Consider the following 20,849-nt stretch of genomic DNA (forward strand, 5'->3'; position numbering starts at 1 on the left):
CTGGGGATAAGGTAGTCACATTGTAATGTATTTTTGACACTTCAGTTGGCAGGAATGATCTTTTAGGAACCAACCAGTCCAGTTGGTTCTCAAAAAAGATAATTGGCAGACTCATCATAAAACAAAAAATATGTTCCTGATCTTTAATTCATGAACTTAAGTTTAATTATTTAAGCTTGTTCTACTAATACATTTCTTTCTTTTCTTTTTTTCTTTTTTTTCTTTTTGGTTTTTGGGCCACACCTGGTGGTGCTCAGGGGTTATTCCTGGCTGTCTGCTCAGAAATAGCTCCTGGCCGGCATGGGGGACCATATGGGACACCGGGATTTGAACCAACCACTTTTGGTCCTGGATCGGCTGCTTGCAAGACAAACACCGCTGTGCTATCTCTCCAGGCCCTTAATAAATTTCTTGTATAGAACAAATTTTACAGTTTTAGGTTTTACCAGTGAGCTTCACAGATGTGTTTTAATTTCTTCCATTGAAGTATTTTTCTAGTTTTTAATGTTTTTTTTTCTTTTTAAATTTATTTTATCTTCTGAGGATGTGAAAGGTGTTCACACTTACTTAGTTATTTGTTTCTTGAATAGTAAAGTTTAGTTTTTTGGAAATTAATGAAAAAAATTTGGATCTTTTCACCTCCTTTTTTTTTTTTTTTACCCACAATTATCGTCCCTCCTAGAATGTATACAGACAAAACAATTGAAGAAAAGGGTTGAAAATGTGAGGCAACTTCTGGCATCACATAAAGGCCTTCTAACTTTGCTTATTTGTGTGTGTGTGTTTGTGTGTGTGTGTGTGTGTGTGTGTGTGTACATATAACATTAAAGTAAGAGAGAATACACTATTTCTAGAATTTGTAGTCAAGCAAAACATTTCTTAATCAGGCCAGCTTAGCAGATCTAACATCAAGCATGTTTCTAGCCTTAAAACACAGAAGTATTTTCTTTTTTTAAAATAATATCTTTATTTAAGCACCATGATTACAAATATGTTTAGAGTTATGTTTCAATTATAAAAAAGAACACCCTCCTTTACCAGTACAACTTTTTTAATCATAATTTTTATGATATCTTATAAGTTTAATATGGCCTAATCAATATTTCTTAGAAAGCATGCATATCCTGGCATGAACATAGAATTTTTAACTTTTGATTGAAGTTACAATACACAGAAAATACATATTTGAAGGCTATCAGAAATCAAAGAAAAATTAATAATAATAAATGTTATTTTTACATCCATAGTGGTATATATTTTTGTTCATTTATGCCTGTATAGGGGTTACTCCAGCATCCCTTGATCCCTTCTGCGCTCAGGGGGTTACAAATATATACATATTACTTTTTTTGTTTTGTTTTGTTTTGCTAGTAGGAGCGTTCATGAATTTCTTCTAGTTCTGTCTAGAAGAATGCTTCCAGCCGTGCTAAAGAGATCATGTGGTACTAGGTAAAAACCTGGTCTCCTATCTGTAGAATATACTCTCTAGCCCATTGAGCTAGCTCTCCAAAGCTTGACTAATGCAAACCTTTTTTTTTTTTTTGTGGGGGGAAGGTATTTGTTTTAGGGGAGGGGGTCACACCTGGCAGTGCTCAGGGGTTATTTCTGGCTCTATGCTCAGAAATCGCTCCTGACAGGCTCAGGGGACCATATGGGATGCAGGGATTTAAAACACCGTCCTTCTGCATGCAAGGCAAACGCCTCACCGCCATGCTATCTCTCTGGCCCAAATAATACAACCCTTTTTAATACAAGATTATAATAGATACAAAAGTTGTATCTAGCATTCTTATATTTTTGTATGGCAAGGGTTTACTTTGCTATCTTAAAGATTTTTAAAGCTCATAAATTCTAGACATAATATTTTTTATATTTAGAGTTTATATTTTAGGTTAAATAATTTCCAACTAGAAAGCATATAGTTCATGTGATGTATAAGATGAAAAGCCAGGAGAGAACTTAGTATTCCATCCACTTAGCCTGAAAATGGTAAAATTGATTTACCGTAAATGGTATATTCAGTGCCAAAGTTAGGGATAAAACACAGTGTTTTGACTTGTTTGAAATTAGTTTGGGACTTATTCCCCAGCAATATTTCATAACCTAACGGCTACTCACAGTGACTATCAACCTGTTAGTTATTGACCAGACATTTAGTTGTTGAGAATGGGATGTAGGGTACAAGGCCCGCATGCAGTGGTGTTCAGATTAGAAGTGCTTAGCAGATCAAGGTCACACACAATGGTGCTCAGTAACCACTAGAATCATACCTGCTTGCTGGAACCAGGAAATCTTGCTTACAAGGTTTTGCCTCAGCCCTATAATTTATTCTATTCGCTCAAAAATTAATTTTGATTTAAAAGGTTATTGTCCCTGGGCTGGAGCAGTGGCACAGCGGTAGGGCGTTTGCCTTGCATGTGTTTGACCTAGGATGGACAGAGGATCAATCTCCCATAGCCCCATCTGGTCCCCCAAGCCAGGAGCAATTTCTGAGCTCATAACCCGGAGTAACCCCTGAGGGTTACTGGTGTGGCCCAAAAACAAAAACAAAAAGGCTATTGTCCTTTACCTATATTCGTTTGTAAATATAGGTTTGTTTTTTATTTTTACCTAATCTCTGTTATTCAGATCCTCTGGGCTTCATTATTTAACTTGTTTGTTGTTGGTTTTTTTTTTTTTTTTTTTTTTTGGTTTTTGGGCCACACCCGGTAACGCTCAGGGGTTACTCCTGGCTATGCGCTCAGAAGTCGCTCCTGGCTTGGGGGACCATATGGGACGCCGGGGGATCGAACCGCGGTCCGTCTCCTAGGCTAGCGCAGGTAAGGCAGGCACCTTACCTCCAGCGCCACCGCCCGGCCCCTGTTGTTGGTTTTTTGTTTTGTTTTGTTTTGTTTTGTTTTTCAGCCACACCAGGTGATGTCAGGGGTTATTTCTAGCTATATGCTCAGAAATTGCTCCTGGCTTGGGGGACCATATGGTACGCCTGGGTATCGAACCAAGGTCCATCCTAGGCTAGCGAGCACAAGGCAGACGCCTTATTGCTTGCATCACTGCTCCAGCCCCTCATTGTTTAAATTTTTGCTTTGATTGGATATTTTGATTATAAATATTATTGATTGCTAAGCAAATTGCCTTTGGAATGCTTGAAGCAAATTATTAAACATAGGCTGAGGTACAGATAGAAAATATTTCCTACCTCTAAAATCATTATTTAATTATGTATGAAAAATGTAATTTGCTCTTAATCATTTTTACTAAAATAAAAATCTGTGACTAATCTTTATCTTTAAGTAAATGATAAAATTATGCAAATACTGTGGCTAAATAAATAAGATGGGGTTACTGACATTCTAATGATGTGTAAAAATAAAGTTTTGAATTTGTATGAGAACATCTGGCTCCTAATAACAAAGATATTAGGAACACCACATAACCAGTTTCAATCATATGAAAGGTAAATTAAAATGTGCAAATCAAACATTTTGCACAGTAGCTACCACACCTTTTTTGTGATTCTGCATTCTTCGAATTTATACTTTTCTGAGAAAACACAGATGGTCTTTTAAGGTACTATTTGTCCTGTGGCAGGTTATAAACAACAAAGGAGGTGAATCAGTGCTTACTGAGGATTTCCAGAAAAGGAAACAGAGGAAGAATCTGTTAATAGCTTAGTCACTAAGGCAACTTTTTGTGAAAGAAAACCATCAGTGAATTGTATACACAGCACTGATCTGTCTCTTCTCTTCCTGTTTCTTAGTTGGCCTCATCTGAGGAGAACCCACTGACCCAGGGGGCCTATTACCTTGTAAGAGACATCCGGTTCACATGGCAGCAGCTTTGCTAATTAAGGCATATAATTTAAGAATAAATGAGCTTTTAGTAATTGTAAGCATTTCCAAACCTATCAAATGATAGCAAGTAACACAGGTTTATTTTTGCATGCTTATATGTGTTGACCAAAGGTATTTTTACTGTTGTTTTGTTTATCATTGTATTGTGGAAGAGACATATGATTCCCATTTAATTAATAGAATATGAAAAGATCTTAAAATGGACCTCATTCTACTTGGATTAGAAATTCGATGATTGTTATCAGTGTGAAAACTATGAGGTGTTCTTAGAGAAAAGAGCCAAATTACACAATAGCCATCTTTTTCTCATAATTTGTCAATGTTGAAGCAACATATTTTTAAAGGTACAAATGTTTGGTGTATCCGATTGTAAGAATTCAGGCTTCTGGACCTCTCAGAAGTTCTTACTTTTTTAAAAAAAGAAAAGTAAAAAAATATTGGGGGATCAAAGGAAATGAAGAGATTTTATAATTTTTAAAGATGAGCTCAAACTTTTATGGATAGTCTAGGGTGGAGATGCTATTTATTTGACATAATGTCCTAACACCACATTAACCCATGTGCCTTTGAAAGTATGCATAAGTTCTATTCTTATAAAAACAATTGCCAAACTAAATATTAAAAAACTCTGAAAAAATTCAAGATTTGACAGTGATAGCAAAAAACAGCAACAACAACAACAAAAAAAAACTTAGGGAGAAGCAATAGTGCAGCTGTAGGGCATTTGCCTTGCATGCAGCTGACCCAGGACTGACCTGGAGTCTCATATGGTCTGCCAAACCAGGAGTGATTTCTGAGCACATAGCCAGGAGTAACCCTGAGGGTCACTGGGTGTGCCCTACCCCCCAAAAAAAAACTTTTCCTTATTGTTTTAGTACATAATTTAGATTCCAAGGTGAATATTTGTATATTTTAGAGTTTAAATAAAGAAATGAAGCAAAATAAGGAAAAATATGATAGCCTTTTTCTTGTACACTGAATGTCAATTGAAAGAAGTAATATAATGATCAAAATCTACTAGCAATACTAAAGTAAGGTTTTCAATTAAAGCACATACTATCTGTGTTAGTTGTTAGTAATCATAAATTTGAAATTTTTCTTTTTTTGGGGGGATAGGGTGATTTGGGGCATATCCAGCAATATTCAGGACTGACTCCTGGCTTTGTACTAAGGAATTATTTTAGAGGTGCTAGGAAGACCATATGAGTTTCTGGGGATTAAGACCATATGGGTTGCTGTGGTCAGACTCATGCAAGGCTGTACCTACATGTGGTGTTATCACTCGGTGTCTCTTATTTTTCTTTAAGCTCATATAATGAGACTTGAAAGAATATGCTCATTTGTTAGAACATAATTAAAAAATTACTTTTAGGAAAACTCTCAATGCTCTTAGCCAAGCATATCAAAAACAAAGAAAAGAGAAAGAATATTCATTTTTCCCATGCATTAGTATTATGATTCATATGTTTCTTATAGGAACTCTGATTTTAACTAGTAGTTAACATATGAGAAAGTTTAGAAAAGCTCATTTGTCTTATAATTTTCGATGAAGTTCTTGATAAACAAATGACTAGTACTGAACTCATTCTCTTGATAAGCCTTTCTTCTGTCAGTGTTAAATCTAAGTAACAATTATGCAATGCAGACATTAATAGACAACAACACAGTTGTGAGTACCTAGGTTGGAAGTTAAGATTGATATTTCTCTTTCTCAACCTATTCTTGGTTTTGGCTTTTTCAACTGTGTTTCCTTTTTGTGGGTCCTCTGACCTAGCATTTATCTAGATCCTTATTGCTGTAACCCTTATTTACATGATTTGCATTTGTAGTCTCCTTGGAATATGATTTGGAGCACACAGAGAATCATAAGACTCAGAAACTACTTCATATATGTTATATTTGAAACTTCTCAGATGGAAGATCTGAGATGAAAGAGTCAGCTGTGGGATAAAGTGTTGCACATCACCAGATGAATAGGCAGTGTTATTTTTAATTGAATCACTATGAGATATGCAGTCATAAAGTTGTTAATGATTAAAATTTAATCATATAATGTTCCAACACCCATCACTTCACCCATGCACACTTCCAACTATCACCTCAGCCTGCCTCTGTGGTAAATAGGTTTCCTCCTTCTCCCTCGTCTTCTGCTCCCCCTCTCCAGTTCCTTCTTTCCTTCTCTTCCTCTCTCCTTTCCTCTCTCTCTCCCCACCTTTTGTTCCCTTTTAGGCATTCTGGTTTGCAATCTTATTAATGAAAGGGTCAAAGGGACTGAGATATAGAATGACACACTCATATGTGAGGTATTATAAGAAAAACAGTATGAGAATATAGACAACAGAAATGAGGACCAGGAGGTCCAATCCATGTTAGGAAATTTGTGTGGGTGGTGGTGGGAATGCAATTAAGTCAGAGATGGGACCTTTATGACAATGATGGTTGGAAATGATAACTCTTTGTTATTTGTCCATTTATTTGCCACAATCAGTGGTGCTCAGTCAATGTACTTGACTGTGCATTCAGGGATGGTTCCTGACAGTGCTCAGGGGACCATATGGAATGCTGGAGATCAAACCTTTGCTGTGGGTCACATGCAAAGCTAATGACCTACCTGTTTTGCCCAGACCAAGTTTAAAGCTCCTTTACTGTGAAGGTATATATTTTAATACAAATCAATTCATTCAAAACCATGTATTACATAATTGCTCACAGTACATTTGTTTTCAGGTAAGTAGTAAGGAAATTAGGAAGGACAAAGGCAAGGAAGGAAGGAAGGAAGGAAGGAAGGAAGGAAGGAAGGAAGGAAGGAAGGAAGGAAGGAAGGAAGGAAGGAAGGAAGGAAGGAAGGAAGGAAGGAAGGAAGGAAGGAAGGAAGGAAGGAAGGAAGGAAGGAAGGAAGGAAGGAAGGAAGGAAGGAAGGAAGGAAGGAAGGAAGGAAGGAAGGAAGGAAGGAAGGAAGGAAGGAAGGAAGGAAGGAAGGAGAGTAGGAAATTATATATTTTAAAAAATGCTAAAGAGGCTACCATAAATTAAACTAATTGAATGGGGGATATTGAAGCAATTAGAAAAGCAAAATATATATTCTTATAGAGTAATGAGTAAATTATAAAGAAAGATATACTTCCTTTATATGCTCCCTATTATAACTTCTAATTAATTTTGGAAATGGATGTGGATTTGGGAAATAGGGTAATACTGAAAATAACAATTAAAATAGCTTAAATTAATAAAAACAGATTTAAAATAAATAATTCAAAATTAAACCATGGTAAAGTCCAGAGGAGGTGCAAAGAGACAGATGGAAAATCTAACCTCACAGGAGGGAAGAATGACTGAGGATGGAAGAGTTGATCAGCAAAAATATTCCTGGTAAAGAAGCATCTCAACACGGCTTCTGGTTGTAAACATTGTTAATTTCCCAGCTATGACACCTGCACAGTGGAGAAAGCTATCTATCGGTGTCCTATACCTGTCCTTTTCTCACAAAATCCCCCAGCTGTCTAGTTGTTTTCGGATGTTTTTTGATGCTCAAATTCAGCTACTGGCACTAGTATGATCTTTGCCCAGTTCTGGTTTAAAAAGTAAACAAGCAAAAATGGTGAAATACTTTATGAATTCATTTTCTTGCTAAACCAAAGAAATATAACCCATAAAATATCTAACAATTGAAACATTAGTTTCTGCAGTTAAAGATCTAGTTTATTTTATATCACATATGATGACTTTAAATGAATTAAAAACGTTAAAAAATTTCCTAAGTCAGGTATTTGCAAGAGAAACTCTAATTCTTTATAAAAACAAACAAACAAAAAATACCAGGCAGTAGAATTAAGTGAAACTTGTTTAAAAATAGTGTTTCTCTAATAAATATTAAAAGCTAATTAACTTCATGTAGAATAAGAGAAATAATACATTTGATTTTTATTTCCCAATTAACATCAACAAAAGTCTTCAAGTTTAATAATATCAAAGCTATAAATAAATAACCAGTTCCTTATAATAGTAGTCTTTAAAGATGATACCTGTGAAAAATTACATATACTTATATTTTGATTCAGTAATTTAAATCCTAAAAACCCAATCAAATATAATTTAACCTATACAAATTTGCATAGCTATGTAAGTCCTTAGAGTGCCGATGTTATAGATGTTATAGATGTACAAAGTTATCCTACTGCTTCTACCTCCAAAGTTCTAATATTTCTCCACCATAAGTATCATTCCTTAGGGCCCTACTGGTCTTTCAACCTTCTCCCACCCTATCTTGGGTACATCACTTTGCTTTTGTTTTCATGAGCTATATTCTTTCATTATTAGCTATATATGAATAAGATAATGATGTACCATTTGCTTTTCTGCTGACTTTTTGTTTTGTTTTGTTTTTGAGCCATACACGGTGACGCTCAGGTTACTCCTGGCTATGCACTCAGAAATCGCTGCTGGCTTGAGGGTCCATATGGGACACTGGGGGATGGAACCTTGGTCCCTCCTAGGTTAGCATATGCAAGGCAGATGCCCGATTGCTTCCACCACCGCTCTGGCCCCTTCTGCTACTTTTGCTTAGTTTTAATACCATATAATTTCATCCATCTTGTAGCAAAAGGCAATCTTTCATCTCTTCTAATAACTGAGTAATATTTTAGTGTGCTTATGGAACAGGTCATTAGTATCCACTCATCTGTCATTGGGCACTTGGTTGTTCTTGGCTATTTTTTAAGAGCACTGTAAGGTACAGAGTTAAAACTTTATCTTTTATTTTATAATAGTCAAGACAGTGTATTAAATGGTGTTGACACTTATGATCTAGGTGTACAGATCTATCTCACTTTACCACCAATAAAGTGCCAGTGACACTTTACCCACGCTTTGTGTCATCTCCAATCTATCTATGTCTCTTACCTTTTGAAGTAGTCTTGTATTCTTTGATAGATTGAGAAAAGAAATAATTATAATAACTTGCTCTAGAAAGAAATATAACAAAAATTAAAATAACTTTACTTATAAGTGGTTCCTCATTAAAATTTGACTGATTACAATATGTATGTATTACAGGCCACTGATTTGTAAGAAACCTAAAAAAAAAGTGAAAATTTAGAGAATGCATGAAAAGTCAATTACTGTCATTTCTGTCAAAAATAGTTACCAAACTGTTGGGTTAACCCTTACTTACATTTAACAATGTAACAAAAAGTTAATTGCTTATTTCATTATCAATCTGTAGTAATCAAATTACTCAAAGCTATTTGTCAAAGTTATCAAAGCATGAGGTTTGAAATCTTTTCTTTTTTAACTCTTAATATGCTGAAGAAAAATGTCAGTGGTTTTAATTATTTTTCTTAGTGTATATGTAAGTCATTGTGTTCTTATAACTTTAACTTCGTTGAAAATTCAGTTATTGAATAAGAATAATGAAAAGATTAAATACCAGCACTGTGGAAGTCACTACATGGGAGGTGACCATGGAAGAAGTGTGCACTTAGGAATGAAACTCTTTTCCCTTTCAAATCTACTTTTATTAAAAACTGAAAAATACAAATGTATATTTCCTCTCTAACTCAAACATTGAAGTATGGAATTTAAATATATTTGACCAAGTGAAGAGAACTCTCTCTCTCTAATATATGAATGCCAATGAGTTTTAAAACTGCTTCCCTTGCAGGTTAAAAGGAAGGCCCTGGGAGGAAATGACTAAATCCTCCATGTATATCTTCATTGACAGCTCATAATTAGCATGCAGTTCAGCAATAATAATTAGTTGCCTTTTGAGAAAATTTCCGGATAAATCCTGATTTGGTGCATCTCACTGTAGTCTTGTTCTTTTGTCCACTCCCTCCCCCAAGTCATTCATGTTATTTTTAGAAAAGGAAAAGTCGAGATGAGCTTCCTTCATTTAATGGAGTCAGCTCCATCCATTATTTGCACTATTTTCTGCAGATTACCTGAGATTAGAGTTCCTTTTGTTCCCTCTTTCCTGTATATTTTCTGATTCTTTCATCTAGGCAGCTTGAAGAAAAGCAAAGAGAAAAAGAATTTAGCCATTGCTTGGTAAATAATGCCGAGCTCACCAATTATAATTTGAAGTTTACGTTATTATTATGATTTAAAGTGCTGGATCTTAAGCTAAAAGGAATGGAAAGATTTTTGTGCTTATTTTACTTTTAGTATAAAGCAAAGACTTGCAATGCATTTTGAGGTTTTGTGAAAAGTGAAAATATTTTATTTTCTTAACAGTACATCTTTAGTAAAGTGTCACAGAGATTAATTTACGCTACAAAATTGTTTTTAGGTTATTTTTGTGTTTTTTTTTTTAGGTCACACCTGGCAGTGCTCAGGGGTTACTCCTAGATCTGCACTCAGAAATCACTTTTGCCAGGGTTGGGAAACCATATGGGATGCCGGGGATCAAACCCTGGTTAGCTGCATGCAAGGCAAATGCCCTATTTGCTATGCTATGGCTCTACTCCATGTAGAGTTCTTCATTAAATGCAAAATAAGATCATTTACATTTGATGTTATTTTAAATTGAATTTTCCAGTTAATGGCTGTCACACATAGTGATTGATCTGACTGGATGTAGAAAGACCATGCTATTTACCAGGTGACTTCCACAGTTTAACTTTGGATGGATAATTGATCCTAAAGCAGCCTATTTAGAGGAAGCTAACAATCAATGAACTGTGAGCCATTGCTGAGAAGTTTATGATTTTTCCCTTTGTAATTTGAAGTAAAATGTGAATATTAGTGTTATATAGTAGGCAAGAACTGGAATGTCATATATGATTGTGGCTAATGCAGATCCGTTTAACTAAAACAGGCCAGAGGATGAATTTTTTTCAAAGTAGTATAGTTAAGCAGTAGCATTGAGAAGCAAGAAATAAAGTCACAGTATCTCCTGAGATAAATTACCTTGTGTTTCTCTTGATTTTTTAATTACTGTATGAGTTGAATTTACTTTATCCTGGTTCAATGAATCTCCTCATTATAATAATGTCCTGATTAATCCATGTCCCAAAAGTCACTTTTAATAAACAAATATTTGATACAAATTCAATTGATTTGTATATGAGGATATAATTATAAGAGGTATAATATTCCTTTTTTTTTGTTTTTTGGGTCAAACCCGGCAATGCTCAGGGGTTACTCCTGGCTCTGTGCTCAGAAATCGCTCCTGATAGGCTCGGGGTCTATATGGGATGCCGGGATTCGAACCAGTGACCTTCTGCATGAAAGCAAATGCCTTACCTCCATGCTACCTCTCTGGCCCCGATATTCCTTTTTTGATAACTTTTTTTTTTGGTAGCTTTGTTGAATATCCATCATATTAATCAGTAATCTAATTTAAGACCAAGTATACATTTTTCTTAATTCTAAGTTGCAAATTTCTGTGTAAGTGGTCTTAAGAGGAAAATAACTAATATAATATAATATATATACACATTGATTCCAGAAAGATAGAATAATGGATAAAGCACTGCCTGTTTACAACTGACCTGAGCTTGATCTGCAGAGCACTAATAGTAGCAGTCTGTGAGTGCAGAGCACAATTGAAGTGACCTGAAAAAAATAAAAGTATATAAATATATATGTATATATATTTTTGTTACCCAAAGGAAGCTATGCAAAAATACTAATATTAATAGTATTGTATATTATAATTCAAAAATATATATGTATTTTTCAATCTACAAATCTTTTTTCCAAATCATGTCCCATGGTTTATTATCTCCAGAGTAGACTACCAGGAAAGATAGTGGTGTAGTTCATTTGAAGTTGAACATGAGAACTTTCAACCAGTGAGATGAATCATATACAATGACTAAGAGTAAAAGACTAGTATTCCAGCTTAATAACAGTAACAAAGAATAAACAGGAGTAAATGCACACCAGAGAATAAATGTAACTCAAGTACAGCCAGATATCACCCCAAATCATAAATAATAAATAAATAAGAAAAACTTTTTTTTCTATATCCTTCTGATTGTAACCTAACATACTATGTAAGACCCACAAGCTTTGTAGTGAAATTTATCTTACTGAGATCACAAATACTGATGCCAGTTGCATTTAAAGAGATCCCAAGAGACACATTAAAATATGTGTAGCTGGAACTCTGTACTGATACTTACAAACCTGATCCAGTCCAGCTATTCCATAAAATTAATTATCACACCAGGAAAGACAAGTAAATTTCTTTTTTTGTGTTTTTGGGCCACACCCGTTTGATGCTCAGGGGTTACTCCTGGCTAAGCACTCAGAAATCGCCCCTGGCTTGGGGGGACCATATGGGACGCCTCGGTCTTGCAAGGCAGACACCTTACCTCTAGCGCCACCTACAAGTAGATATTTTACCTCAACTAATACCTCAACTTTTACTTTGAATCTTAAAGGAACCTTTGGTCAATTGATGTATTAAAATTTAAAATGCATAAATATTACATTATCTCACCTAGTAAAATAATTTCAACATTTCTTCCTATGTCCCGTTTTTCTTTTTATCTCAAATACCCAGTAGTATATTTGTTTATTCAATGGGTTACATTTTTATGTCACAACAGATAATTTGTGAAGAAAAGTAAGATTTTAATAATGGAAAGAAGAGTTCATATTAAAGTATGAATTATTTATGGCCTTTTAAAACATTTATGACATTTCTATATACAATTATTTTATCTATATGCTACTGGTCATCAAAATTATATGAATTTGTTATATTTACATTGCTGTATGGAGTTTGGTTGTCAGTATCCACATTTTCTTAAAATATTTTTATTGTGATCAAAGTGAATTACATGTCTTTCACAATAATATTGAAGGTACATAATGACAATGAATTAGAGTCATTCCCACCACCAGTGCAGTATTCACATTTTCTGTCAAATGTGTTAGCATTGATATCTGGGGAATGAAATTTTCTTGGAACTTGTCAATATTATCAAATGGGTCTTTCTAGATGTAGCTGTTAGTCTTAGCAACTGTATTCTCTCATCATCAAAGATGAATTCATATATCATTTACCTAGCAAAAATCAAAAGTGCTGTATGCAATTAAGTATCTTTAACAAACATATGTTCTACATATGAGAAGTTAACTAAAATTATGATTTTAAAGTTAAATATATATTAGCTATATGAAGTACTTTGATTTCTTATAAAGGAATGAATGCATAAATATTACTTCTAACCATATTGTGGAATGTAGATCCCTAATCTGTGTTCTCAAACATTCCCAGTGCTACCCACAGGTTACCTCATTTTACTAGCCACCATAATAGAGTCCCCACTTTGACAGTTTTATTCTGAATATAAATTTTAGAATCAATTTCAAATAAAAAAATTTTTCCTCAAGTTTATGCTAATGTGATATTTAATAGGTTCACTTTTAGTCCGGTGGGGAGGAGGGAGACTTGGCACATTGGTGATGGGAATGTTGCACTGGTGATGGGTGGTGTTCTTTACATGGTTGAAACCCAAACACAATCATGTATGTAATCAAGGTGTTTAAATAAAAAAAAAAGTGAGAAAAAAAATTTAAATCTTTTGTTATACATGCGGAAGCAGTTAACTGACTTTTCACTGAAAGAAAGCAGTCACTGTAAAATTTATTTTTATTTTAAAATGTAGGATATTACCTAAAATATTAAAGTAGTAAAACTAAATTAAAACTATTTTGGCAGTAGGTTCCCATGTAGAACTTAGAAATCCCAAGGATTCCAATAGTAATTCTCAGCCAACTGTCCTAAGCACTTAAAGCAAGGGCCTGAGGATGTGATCTCCTTAAGCCAGCCCTACAGTGCTAGATACTTCTTGACCACCCTAGCAGTGTTCATGGGCCTCTGGTTTCACCTTAAGTTATGTAAGGGATCATATAAAAGGATTGCTTGTGGAGTGCATGTTGGCTGTGCTTCTTAAACACTGTACTGTCTCCTAGGCCAAAGATGAATTGAGGTTTTTAAGATCATAAACTATGAACATTTTTAATGTGTGCATACTAATATTTATTATCACCCACACTATATTTTTTTATCTTTTGGATAATAAATTTTAGTTTATAGGAGCCACACTCAGCAGATATAGAGATGTTCTACAATACCTAGTTACCTAGTGGTGCTGTCTGTCGTCAGGAACATCCCAGGAGATGCTCTGGGGCTGCAAGGTGGTGGCAAAGATAAAACTTAGAGAATTGTACTTGCCAACTGGATACTTACACCTTGAGATATATGCCAACTTTAAGAGTTCTTTGTTTATAATTAAGTCAATGCATTTACTCTAATGTTTAATGTGCATTTTCTATTGTATTTTAGAGCTCTTGGATCTAAACAGGACATCAGTGTTTCGTAGCCCAGTTGGATTTCTTGACATCCACACAATGTTACTAGATGAATATCAAGAGAGACTCTTCGTGGGAGGAAAAGACCTTGTGTATTCCCTGAGCTTGGAACAAATCAACAATGGCTATAGAGAGGTATGGAAACATCAATCTATATTTCAGGAGGGGAAGAAAATGGTCATAGGATCTATCTTCTTGCTTGAGTACTATTTGTTTAAATGTTGATCTTGACCATTATGATGAAAAAAGAAACTATTAAACATGAAGTCATTTTGGGCAAAGTTTGTAAATTGTTTTGCTTTTCTACCACGTTACTTATCTCTGTAATTCCTGAAAACTTATGACTGGTGTTTTCAACATTTCTCTTGCATGATGACACTTGTTGCCACACCCAATATCCCCAGAGTGAAGTTAGGAATATGCAGTTCTTCTGCCTGAAGAAATGTAAACAAGGACCTCAATATAACTAAATCATGTAGTTATATCTTAGTAACCAAAATTCAAGTTGATGATCCTAATTAAACTTGTTGGTTTAAAATATGATCTTAAAATGGGCAAGTATGAAATATTTTTAGGAAAAAAGTAACTGTTAAGAATAAAAATTATGGGGCCGGGCACGGTGGCGCTAGAGGTAAGGTGCCTGCCTTGCCAGCGCTAGCCTAGGATGGACCACGGTTCGATTCCCTGGTGTCCCATATGGTCCCCCAAGCCAGGAGCGACTTCTGAGCTCATAGCCAGGAGTAACCCCTGAGCATTACCGAGTGTGGCCCCAAAAACAAACAAACAAACAAAAGAATAAAAATCATCCTTATGATATATACTTCTGCAAGGTTGCATAATTCTTTTCAGACCTATATCAAACATATAAATTATGTGCAAATATTTAGACAATAGTTTTTTTTTGTAATTCATAAAACATATTGCAAAGTATTTTTTGTAATTTACTTATATTTTTATCAAAATGATAAAAGTTAATTTTGTTGTTTTGGGGCACACCCTGTTACGCTCAGGGGTTACTCCTGGCTATGCTCAGAAATCGCTCCTGGCTTGGGGGACCATATGGAACTCTGGACCAGCGCTTGCAAGGCAGACGCCTTATCGTTAGCAGGACCGCTCGGGCCCAAACATTAATTTTTGTACACCCGGTGACGCTGGGGGTCACTCCTCGCTATGCGCTCAGAAATCGCTGCTGGCTTGAGGGGACCATATGGGATGTGGGGGGGAGGGGTCGAAACGCGGACCATCCTAGGCTAGCACGGACAAGACAGACATCTTATCCCTTGCGCTACTGCTACTATGCAACCAAAATCCATTTTCTTGCTGCCTTCTAGAGGAAATAGAAAGTATTTCTCTTTTCTTATTTCCTCTGACTTTTAGTTTCATGTTTTCAGATACTGTTTTTGATTTATAAGTCCTTAATACCACTGATTCTCAACAGTATTTCTTAAAGAGCATAAGGATTTTATCTTTCTTTCCTTGTAGCACCACTGTTAAATATCTGTACATTACTCTTCTTCCAACCTATAAATACCTACTTCTTCAGTATAGATTTTCCACAATTTTTGTTAGATAATAACTATTATGTAATAGTTAAGTAGTAATAATTTATATAATAAATATTGTCTAAGTAAAAATTCTTAAATTATATTGGCATAATAATTATTTTATTATTATAATTTAAAAAACTGATAGTGCCTCCTTATTTATTTTTGTTTAATTCCTGCATTAAACATTACAATTTTATTGTCTTAGATTTTCATATCACTTTAATTTTCATCAGACTTTATCAGACTTATTTTCAATATAATAAACCATACTAATTCACATCTGTTTCAACTTTTAGATTTTAAATTAAGAATACTCATTTTGTATCTTTTCATTTTAAATTTCACCATATCTCTAGTATATATAGTTATAACCCATATCTTTATATTTATACTTATAACCCATATCTTTGTATTCTGAAATTTTATAGAAGACTTTATTTACTTCTTGAATAGGATAAAAAGTAAAAACTGGGAGTTTCACATATTTAAAATCAATATTCAAATTTCACAAATAAATAGACATAAAAATTAAAATAAAATAATATATTTTGTTTTACTTATCATTTTATATTGAGAATGAAAATGTTTTGGCTCAGGATTTGAGAACATTGCTTTGTTATTTTCAAACTTCATGGTAGCTCTAAAATAGTTGGGTGTCATTTAACTTTCAAAGATTTATATATTTTCTCCCCAGTCTCCTAATCCTGACCTCATGTCTCTTTCTGCTTTAAAATTTAGTTTTCAATATTTCCCTTAGACTTGATCTTTTCTTAATCAACTTTAGAAAACAAAATGCACTTCACTCTGGAATTATTTTCAACTTTAGAACTAGTTTTTTTGTTTTGTATTTTTCTTCTTTTTATTTTCTTGTCTTTATGGATTTTTTTTTTTTTTTTTGTGTTTGTGTGTGTTTGGTTTTTGGTCACACGCGCAGCGCTCAGGGGTCACTCCTGGCTCTATGCTCAGAAATCGCTCCTGGCAGGCTCAGGGAACCATATGAGATGCTGGGATTCAAACCACTGTCCTTCTGCATGCAAGGCAAATGTCCTACCTCCATTCTATCTCTCTGGCCCCTTTCTGGAATTCTTAAACCAGACCTTTTTTCTTCAAATGTTGCCTAGTCTTCAAATGTTGACCATTTCTACTCGTTCTACCTATGTTCATTCCTATTCCCATTTTTCTCTAGTTTTTCTACTTCCATGTTCTTTTTTATGAATCAGTTTGATGATTAACTTTACCTTTTAGACATTTAGTTTTCAGGTTTACTAGAATGCAGAATTATTCAGCACTTGTTAATTTTAATTTGTCTTGTTTGGGGATAGATCTGGTGATATTTAGGGTTTACACCTGGCTCTGTACTTAGGGTTCAATACCGGTGGGGTTCAGGAAAGAAATGAGTTGACTAGGATTGAACTAGTTTTAACCTCATTTCAAGGCAAGTATCCTGCCTACTGTAAATATTACTCCGACATCAAGTTTAATTATTTATAGAACTTTCAAAATGTTGCTCAAATTTCTTCACTTATACCTATTTACTTGATGTATTTGTCCTTTTTTTTTTTGGTTGGGGGTTGTTTATTATTTTTGGGTAAGGGGAGAAGGTGCATATCCAATGTTTGCTCAGGACTTACTCCAAGCTCTGCACACAAGTATTATTCCAGGTTCATTAATTAGTGTGAAGGGTTTTATATGGTGCTAGGATTGAACCTGAGTGGGAGGTTTGCATGACAAGTGCCCTACCTACTATATTGTCTATAGCTCCCTGTTTGTTCTTTTGGTCATTTTACTATCATTGTAACACTTGAAGAATGATGTAATGGACTGAACACACATTACACCTTTCACTATCCTATAATTATATTCTCCATGTATATATATGTATATAGTATATATTATACATCATATACATGCAAATCTCTCAGTGATTTGTAATCTCCGCCTTCCAGTAAAATTAAATGTTTTTCTTTTACTTCCATCTTTGATGGCCTTTTCCCCACTAACTCTTACATTCTCCACAAATATCTCTTCTTTTTCTGTTAGATTATTAATGCACTTCCTTTTATGGTAAAGAAATATGTAAGGAATTCTAAATTTGAAGCCATGGCAAAATTCATATTTTATCAACCCAAAATTTTATATGTTTTTTATTTTTCTCAAAATCCATAGATGAGTGAGACCATGCTGTGTGTCTCTCTATCCCTCTGACTTATTTCACTCAGCATGATAGATTCCATATACATCCATGTGTAGGAAAATTTCATGACTTCATCTCTTCTGATGGCTGCATAATATTCCATTATGTATATGTACCATAGTTTCTTTAACCATTCATCTATTGAGGGGCATCTAGGATGTTTCCAGAGTCTGGCTATTGTAAACAATGCTGCAATGAATATAGGTGTGAGAAAGGGATTTTTGTACTGTATTTTTGTGTTCCTAGGATATATCCCAGGAGTGGTATAGCTGGATCGTATGGGAGCTCAACTTCCAGCTTTTGGAGAAATCTTCATATCGCTTTCCACAAAGGTTGGACCAGATGGCATTCCCACCAGCACTAAATAAGAGTTCCTTTCTCTCCACATCCCCACGAGCACTGCTTGTTCTCATTCTTTCTGATGTGTGCCAATCTCTGTGGCGTGAGATGGTACCTCATAGTTGTTTTGATTTGCATCTCCCTGATGATTAGTGATGTGGAACATTTTTTTTATGTGCCTTTTAGCCATTTTAAAAAAAAAAAAAAACACTTTTTTTTTAAAGTGTTCATTTCTTCTTCCCATTTTTTGATGGGGTTAGATTTTTTTTCTTGTAAAGTTCTGTCAGTGCCTTGTATATTTTGAATATTTGTGTAATGATTCTCAGAGACAAAATAGAGGAGGACTGGAAGGTCCAGCTCCTGACATGAAGCTCACCACAGGGATTGTTTAGGGCAGTCACAGAAATAATTACACTGAGAACTATCATAACAAAATGTGACTGAATGAGGGAAGTAGAAAGCCTGTCTAGAGTACAGGCCGGTGTGGGGTGGAGAGGAAGGACACTTAGGATATTGGTCATGGGAATGTTGCACTGGTGAAGGATTTTTTATATATATGTATATTAAAAAATAAAAAAAAAGAAAAGAAAAGATACGGCCTCCCAATTCTTACCACAGGCTGTGTTCCTTATACTGACTGTATAGAAAATAGAGGTACACTAAATGCACTCCATATACACCTCAACTCAGGCCCTTTGCCTGGTCTGTATTGTGAATTGGGGGACAAAAACATTTTATATGTTGAAGCTCAACACTAAAATATTATTCCTAAATAAAGAATGGTATTTTGAGATGGAGCTTTTAAATATGTGATTAAGTTTAATGATTAAATGGGTAGGCTCTTCTTTTTTTGACTTTGGGAACAAACCCAGGACCTCACACATGTAAAGCTCTCTCACTGAAATGCATCTTTGACCTCAAGTCAAAGGTAAATTTTATCCAATCTCACTGTTAATCTTAAAAAAATATAAAGTTTCGGGCCGGGCGTGGCGCTAGAGGTAAGGTGACTGCCTTGCCTGCGCTAGCCTAGGACGGACCGCGGTTCGATCCCCCGGCGTCCCATATGGTCCCTCAAGCCAGGAGCGACTTCTGAGCGCATAGCCAGGAGTAACCCCTGAGTGTCAAATGGGTGTGGCCCAAAAACCAAAAAAAAAAATTTCTATATAAAAGGTGACACTGGTTGTATAGAGGAAAGACTGGGCCAAACAAACAAACAAACAAACAAACAAAAAAGCAGTTATCTGCAAGCCATAGACTGGAGGGAGGCTTTGGAAAAAAGCAGCGCACTGATACTTTGATCTCAAGTTTCTGGTTCCCAAGTGATCCCAGGTGATCACTTGTTACAGTGATTATAGTTGAAATATTTTTCTTTGTGTTTCTTTGGTTTGTTTTTTTTTTATTTCTGTGTTGTTTTGAGTCAACATCTGGTGGTACTCAAAGGTTAATCCTGAACACAGAGATTACTCCTGGAGTTACTCAGGGGACAGTATGTTTTCTCAGTGCCAGAATAAAACAGGGTTTGCTTACATAAAATGCAATTGCTTGAACCCCTGCACTATTTCTTCAAGTCAAAGTTGTATGCTTAAACCGCCGATTTGTAGTATTTTATGATAACAGCTCCACAATTAAAATTGCCATGAGTATGTGAATTTTGGATGACATTTCTGAAGGTTAAAAGTCAGCACTACAGAATCATTCTTATATTGTTCTCTTAGACCAAGATATCTGAATGTCATGGAATAAGTGTCTGAGACCGCAGTTATGACCATTTCCAACTCTTAAATACACAAAATTTTATAACTATTTTCCAAGCTGTATTACCTATGTGGAATGAAGACCAAGGGACAGCTGCCTCCCTGAGTAGGGGAAATAAAATCACCTACTTATTCTCCTCTATAATTTTGGCCTAATTGTACATTCAGAGCTGTAATGCTGAAAAAACAGGCTTTTATGAAGAAAATGATCTGTTAAGACTCTATAAGGTAAGGAGAGTTGAGAGTGATGAAATTTTATGAATTGCATTTTGGGGAGCTATAATAGAAATAGAAATGAATAACACATAGCCACTGAAACTTCAGGGTACAATTTAGCAAAAAATGAATGAAAGTAGCTATACAAATCATTAAACTAAATAACTTTTTCACATTCAAAGGTTAATTTTATTTGTTCTTATTTGGGGGTATTATTCACCTATGTATGCTCAGGCATTACTCTTCGCAGGGCTCAGGGGTCCATATGGAGTGCCAAAGATAGAACTTGAGTCAGTCACATGCAGCGCAAATGCTATCCTCATTTTTGTGGAACATGAATTATATACAATTTGGTGGATTTCCAAAAAAATGGACTCTGATATATATATTTAAACATAAATTTAAAAATATCCTGCATATAAAACATTATTAAAAGGTGTATTAGGAAGCCAGAGCAATAACACAGGGCATATGCCTTTCACATGGCTAACCCAAGTTTGACCCCTAGCACTGCATCCCATACTGTCCCTTTAGCCTGCCAGGAGAAATTTATGCGTGAAAAACCAATAGTAGTAATGGCTGTGTGACTCCAGGTATGGCCCAAAAACAAAAACAAAAACAA

The 20,849-nt window shown here is 34.9% G+C and overlaps 1 protein-coding gene and 1 non-coding gene across 2 annotated transcripts in view; both read left to right on the forward strand.

Moving 5' to 3' along the window:
• SEMA3E (semaphorin 3E) overlaps positions 1-20,849 on the forward strand; it is a 238,043-nt gene that overhangs the window by 111,696 nt on the left and 105,498 nt on the right. The window contains exon 2 of the mRNA XM_049772801.1: positions 14,152-14,312. Coding sequence (XP_049628758.1) covers positions 14,152-14,312 — 161 coding nt within the window. The remainder of the gene's footprint in view (positions 1-14,151; positions 14,313-20,849) is intronic.
• Positions 18,854-18,986, forward strand: LOC126031603 (small nucleolar RNA SNORA51). The gene has a single exon (XR_007503441.1). It is a non-coding gene; the product is annotated as a small nucleolar RNA SNORA51 (small nucleolar RNA).

This window comes from Suncus etruscus, chromosome 1, assembly GCF_024139225.1.
Source record: "Suncus etruscus isolate mSunEtr1 chromosome 1, mSunEtr1.pri.cur, whole genome shotgun sequence".
Classification (NCBI taxonomy): domain Eukaryota; kingdom Metazoa; phylum Chordata; class Mammalia; order Eulipotyphla; family Soricidae; genus Suncus; species Suncus etruscus.